Here is a 6,911-nt window from a genome sequence, read left to right as displayed (position 1 = left end):
GCACCACTTTTCTCATAAATTGTCCTTTGGGCACTTGACAAACATATATGTTTGGTGAGGACTACACAAGTTTCTATTGTGGATTATTCAGTAGTCTCTCTATAACACTAAATTTTAAAAGGCAAATGTTTAAAGTTTAAAGTCATTATCATAATAATGATATACACAAAAACATCACATATTTCTAATTTAGTGGATGCCATCTTATTCATAAATAATAAATATGTGATTGGCTGAAGAAAAAAAATGTCTTGTTATACTGTGATTTTGTTATGAAATTAGGAAGAATATTAAAAAAATCAATAACCCTAATTAATCCATCCATTATGGGATAACTTAATTTTATTAATCCCTATCTTTATGTATATCAATAGTAAGAAAAAAATATAAATTTTTTTTTTTTGTATAATTTATTATTGAAATGATCAATTCATTCATTCATCTATATTTTTATTCCAATAAAATAGATCAATGACATTGTAATATAATCACCATAGCATAACATGAAAGACTAAAAGTTTGCTAAAACAGTTATGGATCAACATTTTCAACAGAGAGTAGTTGGGCCTAATGGTTGAGTTTCATTTTAATCCCATAGAGAGTAGTTTTTGAATACCCAATATTCCTTTCCTACAAACAAAAACAAAAAAAATCCCAAATTTGGTACCAAATAAATAAATTATAGTCATTTTTCTAATTCTTGTGCTAACATTACCACATAACAAACCATAATATGCAGATGCAAGAGTATCAATTTTCAAGTTAAAAAGGGCATAATAGAGGGTTACAAATAAAACAATCATAGAGGGTTGGAGAGATATATTGACATAAAATGGAACAATAAATACTTATAATCTACATAGTAAGGATCACATTTGTTACAAATTAAACAATTTTCCAAAGCATAATAGGGAAGAACATGCCTTGTGTTTTTGTTCATCCTCAACTGAATTAAGGTTGTTTAACTTTAAGGACAACATGCTGCCAAAACAGATGGCCAAGTAGGTTATATCTCCAATCAAGGAATTATCTCAATCAAAACTATTAAGAATGATTAGTGTGAATACTAATAAGCAAGAAAGACATATAAGAGATCAGTTTAGTACCTTGATTTGTGTCCTATTGTATGTGTATGTTATGTGGATAGAATCATCACTAGCCTGGATAACAGCTGGATATGAGAACTCCATTTGCAGATTCTCCTCCAATGTCAAAGCTTCATGCCATGAGTCACCATCATCAGCAGATACAGCAACTTTAAGAACCCCCCTTGAGATTGTATTGTAAACAAGTAATAATTGGCCATTTCTCAGCTTCACCCCATCAATACCTGGTAAGAGAATTCCAGCATAAACTAGATGATTAATGATATAGGAACAAGATCAGCTCAAATTTCAAATTTATCATTCTTAGATTTTCATATAGCTCGTCTTTGAATTTAACTGGAAAAAAAAGGACAGACAGACTTAGCTGATAACCTGAGTTTGGATTTGGGAGATCAGTTGGTTGAGCGAAACCCCAGTTCTTTCCACCGTCATGGGATTCTGAGAGACACACTTTACCAATGTGATCGAAGGATCGCATTAAAACACGCAAGGTCCCTTTGGAAGTCTGGTAAGGAACAGGCTGAATCACACTGAGAGTTTCATTTTGAATGTAAATTGGACCATACTTTCTCCAGGACCTGCCTGAATCGGTGGTGACCTGTTCAATGATAAAACAAGTCAGCACTGTTTCAAATATCACAAAATTCAGCTATAACTAGTTTAGTTTGTTTATACAACCTCCACCCATGATCCCCAGGAATTCCAACTTTCAACAGAGGATCCACAGAGCAATTGTCCATTTTCTAGCAAGATTGGCTGATTTAATAGTTGTAAAAAAGATGTCAAAGTGAGCTTGAAATAAAGATCCAGTATAATACCATGCATCAACATCAGTGATCGAGAATGAAGGAGTACCTTATTTTTTATTGGTCCCAATATACCAGAAGGAAATTGTTCTCTTTCTGTCCAGCTTTTACCTTTATCATATGATCGCTTCATGCATCCACTCCATCTTAAAGAGCAACAGTTAGCAGAGACCAAAAGGAAAACAAGAATTTATAAATTATAATTCAGTATGCTAGTCTTATGTGAAGAGATTATAGTTATGGCATTAAAAGTAGTACCATAACAAATAGCCTTTTCAAATGCTTATCAATGGCCTGTTTAAGAGCTAGCTAAATTGAATACGAAAACCATGCTAAGTACCAAATTTTATATTTGATGTAGCCACAAGAACCCTTGTGACACGATTGTATCAAAGATTTAAGGGACGATTTCAAACCCAAGGGAAGCCTAAAGATATGTCCTGCTCAAACTTTGATGTCTCAGCTTCAAGAAACTACATTATAAAGATTCTTCCCTGATTCCCTCAATGTATCATTATTGAATTAAGGCAATGGTGAAGTGATGTGGTATGCTGACAAGCATGGATCATCAGTTGTATTCTATGGTTCAAAGTTCACTTCCCTTATGGAGAAGACATTTAAGATTACTAATAGATAAGGTGGAAAAGTGTTTACGAAGACAGTTAGCAGTGAAACAATAGCATGCAATGCAAGTAGAATGGAGAAACCATATCCTTAGCCAACCGATATCTCAGACACTTTAACTAACAAGTAACACCTGAGCCTAACTCAAATGATTGAGAAGAGACATCATGTGTGTTTGTGTGTGTGTGAATATTCTACCATTAACATTAACTACTCGAGCCCTTCACTTCCATGTATCAAAGACCATCACAGCCAATAAACTACTATGGCATCAGTAAACACAGCGGTAGGTAAAACTCATGGACACCCTTCTTAAATCTTTACGATATTCCATCTGGTGTATGTACCATAATTACTTATGCTTTTATGTCCAGAAGCTGGGAGCAAATCATCCCAATCTAACATACACCAGACTAAGTTAAGAGATATGGATAAATGTCAGGCCTCTTGGAGTAAAAGAACTTTACCTAATAAGAAGCATTTGGAGTATGTTACATTATAATAAAATGTTTCATGGTCTAAAGAAAAGTAGCATTTTTGAACTGCATCATAAGAAAAATAAAGCATAAAAAAGATCTGTAAGAAAAATACTCAAAGCTGAACCATAAAACAAAAAGAACAAGAATTTAATGATAACAGTAAGTTCATAGACAAAAGAGTAAATGTTTACTTTTGAACCTCTTGGCCTACTTTATAGAACAGCAGCAGCTCATCTGATGGAAGTTTAAATAGCACAGGATTCCACATTGGGACACCAGGTTCTTCGTCAGCTATCACAGGTGGTTCCCAAGAGCCATTCTGGCAACAAATATTTTCTCAACTGTTATGAATCAACTTATAACTAGAGTGCAATGCCAGCAAAAAAAAATCAAGTAATTTCTAGTAAAACTAAATATTAATTAGAAAAAAAAAAAGACTGATAATCTTCTGCACTGAGTAGATTTTAGAAATTTACAAATTAAACAAATAAGGTCATAGACTCATTGGCCCAAGAAGTGAGTAGAGAAGATATTCCTTATGATGATAACATAACTAATAACAGATGGAATTTGTAAGAATAAAAACCGCAAACTAGCATGAAGCCAACAATGGGGTTAAAAGTTTAAGCAACATCCTCTCATTATCTCTTTTCTTAAATTTATATCACAGATTTTGGCCAGTGAATTGAAGTAGTATCTAACAAAGAAAAAGACTTTGCAGAGAGCATTTGTGCAACAGCATGGAAATCATAATTTTAAAATGTGACAACCAAAATGGTCAAACTTCATTGTACACAAGCAGAATACACATACATTTAAATTTTAAAGGTTCAAACTATTGCAACTGTGGATGCAACATATGAGATTAGTGAAGTGGTAACTGAGTCTAAAATCTAATAAATTGATACACACAAATATATTCTTCCTCTTTCTGGATATGTGCTCACCTTGTATGTCTGTATCCAAATTTTCACATCAGGTTCCCCCTCTTTAGTACCCCCAAAATAGGCAACTAAAAAATGATCTTTATCAACCTACACAAACAGCAAAGAAGCATAGTTAATCTCTGTAACAGAAACAACCACTAGCAGACTATTAAGAATTTATGATGATGAACCACAAAGTAGGTAACCTCAACAATGGTGGAAGCATGACAATTGTTAAAAGGAGCAGACTTTGCAGAAAATGTGTACTCTTCCAGCAAAGGCCTCTCAAAGTAGGAATCTTTGGACATATTCAAACTCTTCCTCTGGGATTGTGAAGTTATATTTTCTGTATGTGTACTAGCTAATTTCCTGCACAAGTATTCAGCACATTTTTTACTTTTCATCAAAAGACATAAAATACTTATAAACACGTATATAGAGCATGCCCAGATGCCCATTTACAGAGAAAAAGATTAACCAAGTAACAATGAGTATTTTATTATCATATATAATTTTCTCTTGATTAAGGTCACAATATAGCATATTGAAAAAGAAACAATCGTCATACATCATAACCCATAAAAAAAAATACAACTCAAGATTAAAAGAAAGAAGCTTTGAACTTGAAAAATTGGAACTTGAAGGTACATAAACTCAAATGCTTCAAATAATTTTTTTTTTTTTTAAAAGGGCCACCTCCTTTTAGGGGCAGGAAAAGGAAGAAGGGGTTGTAATGTGAGACTGTAATGATTGAACAAGTGGGTGGAAGTGAAGGGTCTCCAGAATCCAGAAAATGGGTTAGAGATTGAAAAGAGAAACGAAGAGAGCGAAATGGCAAGCAGGGTGCATTTTACTTGTGTCCACATTTCTGATTCAGTAACATTTCACATTGCACTTACCCATATAATCTTAAAAGAGAGAGATGGCCTTTGAATGTTGGCTGAATAAGACAAACTGAGCTTGATGGTTAGTAGTACCTAATGTTTGGCATACGAGAGAGAGAGAGAGAGAGAGAGAGAGTCAACTGTATGTATGTAAATGCAGGAGGGATTAGCTGGTAATCTGGGTTCTATTCTTTTAATATATTTTTTCGAGCTCTTCATTTGTATTCCCCTAAAATAAATAAATAAAATTGTATGTTTTGATGTTATTGTCCTAAATGATTATGGAAATTTGAGTATTTATGAATAAAAGGGGTCTATCACAAAATTATTCTATTATAATATCATTTTTTTTATATTAGTATTCTCCTATATTCTCAAAATTTCTCTAACATAATGTGATAATTTATTTTTCTCTTATTGTCTTCTCTCTCTCATGTTTTCTCCTTCTCCCAAGCTCTCTCACTAAAAAAAAAAACCAAGGCATCCACATTTATTTTCTCAATCTACAATAATTTTGGAGTTCATCTAATATTCGTTCTTTGGGCAAGTGTTGAATACCATCAAGGCAAGGAACCCCATTTTGGGTTTCAGATCTAGGAGCAAAAATTTTATGGGTAAGCATATTTTTCGTTATATGTAGTGAGGAAACTTGTTTATTTACATTGCTTTAATTATTTCGAACAAATATGTGTATGCTTTCGTGTTTTATTTTATTGTTTCACTGTCGAATTGGATCTTCGTTATTCTGCATTTTTTCTGGGCTTTTTGTCTGTCTCGATGAGTATCGATGAAACTCAACATGCCTTGATGGTTTCACATAATCAAAGGCTCGATGGTCCTCGATTTGCCTCGACGTGTCTCGATTGGTGTTAGGATTAGGGGACCTTGATGAGGCCCGATTATCCTCGATGGACTTCGACAGATCCAGATTCATTTAAGTAAATAGGCCACCTCGATGGTCCTCAATGGACCTCAATAAGTCTAGATGCATTTAATTAGATAGGCCACCTCGATGTGACTTAATAGTCCTCGGGGACATCGACATGCCGAGAAGAATTGAATTAGAAAGATTACCTCGATGGTCCTCGACTTGCCTCGATGGACCTCGATAAGTACTCATGCCTTTACTTGGGAAACTACCTCGATCGAAAACGATATACCTCGACAAGAGTCGATAGCTTTACCTCGATGTAACTCGATGCTTTGCAGTTTTTTTCTTATAATATTAATTTTTGACCCTTTTTTCAATACATATTCGACTGTTTCCATATTTTTTGCGTACAATGGTGTTTGGGAACTGGAAAGATAGGGATTGGATTTTCAGGGATGCTGAAAATCAAGTTCTACCTTTGGAGAAGGGTGTGACGTACGAGCAACTGCTTGGCATTTTGTACGATGAGCTTGAAGTGGATAAATGTGTGTACGACTTGAAACTTGAGGACCCGTACACATGCCTCTCACAACCCTTCAAACCTACTGTTATGAAAAATGATAGGCATGTTCGTGCATTCATGGGGTTAGCATCGAAATCTGTTGAGAAGATGATTCCTCTGAAACATTGGTTAAGAAGGACTGTTTAGGAAATGCATTGGACTCTCCCAGTGTTAATAAAGAGATTCGATTTGAAGAGAGCATTTCTCCCCCATGTCCTGTTTCAAGGGAACTCAAAGTGAGGTTGGGACATTTGTTCTAGAGACAAATCCTCAGGTTATTGTCCATGATGATATCCCTGTTAGAATCCGCCATATGTTCCTGACACTGCGAAGTACGATCGCTATGACTACATTCCTTATGTCAATGATGATCATGTTGCTGATGCAGTAGATGTTGATGGGCCCAATAATAGGGCAGATTTGCCAACTCATAGTTCATATGTTATGCATGTACAAGTAGTAGAGGAAGATCAGCGCAGAAGACAAGGTCGGCAAACACCTTAGACTAGCTATAGTCGTCTAGGTCCAGGTAGAACTGAAGATAGCAGTAGATGGAGTTCTCCATTGGACTTAGGTGAAGATCATAGAACTTGGAGTGCTCCCATGTTTACCAAAGAAGATATAGAGGCCTCTTATCAAAATCATCATTCCTC

At 34.9% G+C, this 6,911-nt stretch overlaps 1 protein-coding gene across 2 annotated transcripts; it reads right to left on the bottom strand.

The window, feature by feature from the left end:
- Nucleotides 1-791: 791 nt before the first annotated feature.
- Nucleotides 792-5,006, bottom strand: LOC133783063 (uncharacterized). Of its 2 annotated transcripts, none has more exons than XM_062222594.1 (9): nt 4,841-5,006; nt 4,148-4,310; nt 3,963-4,049; nt 3,207-3,334; nt 1,962-2,058; nt 1,785-1,862; nt 1,479-1,704; nt 1,107-1,330; nt 792-981 (listed from the first exon to the last, which is right to left on the bottom strand). In XM_062222594.1, exons 2-9 carry the CDS (start codon nt 4,247-4,249, stop codon nt 952-954), a joined length of 972 nt encoding a protein of 323 aa, XP_062078578.1. In that variant the 5' UTR covers nt 4,250-4,310; nt 4,841-5,006; the 3' UTR covers nt 792-951. The 2 variants fall into 2 exon arrangements, with proteins under 2 accessions (XP_062078578.1, XP_062078577.1); XM_062222593.1 differs by lacking the exon at nt 4,841-5,006 and adding an exon at nt 4,638-4,820.
- Nucleotides 5,007-6,911: the final 1,905 nt, after the last annotated feature.

This window comes from Humulus lupulus, chromosome 6 (genome assembly GCF_963169125.1).
Source record: "Humulus lupulus chromosome 6, drHumLupu1.1, whole genome shotgun sequence".
Taxonomy (NCBI): domain Eukaryota; kingdom Viridiplantae; phylum Streptophyta; class Magnoliopsida; order Rosales; family Cannabaceae; genus Humulus; species Humulus lupulus.
Note: the sequence above shows the minus strand (reverse complement) of the source record. Positions and strands in the feature narration are given on the sequence as shown.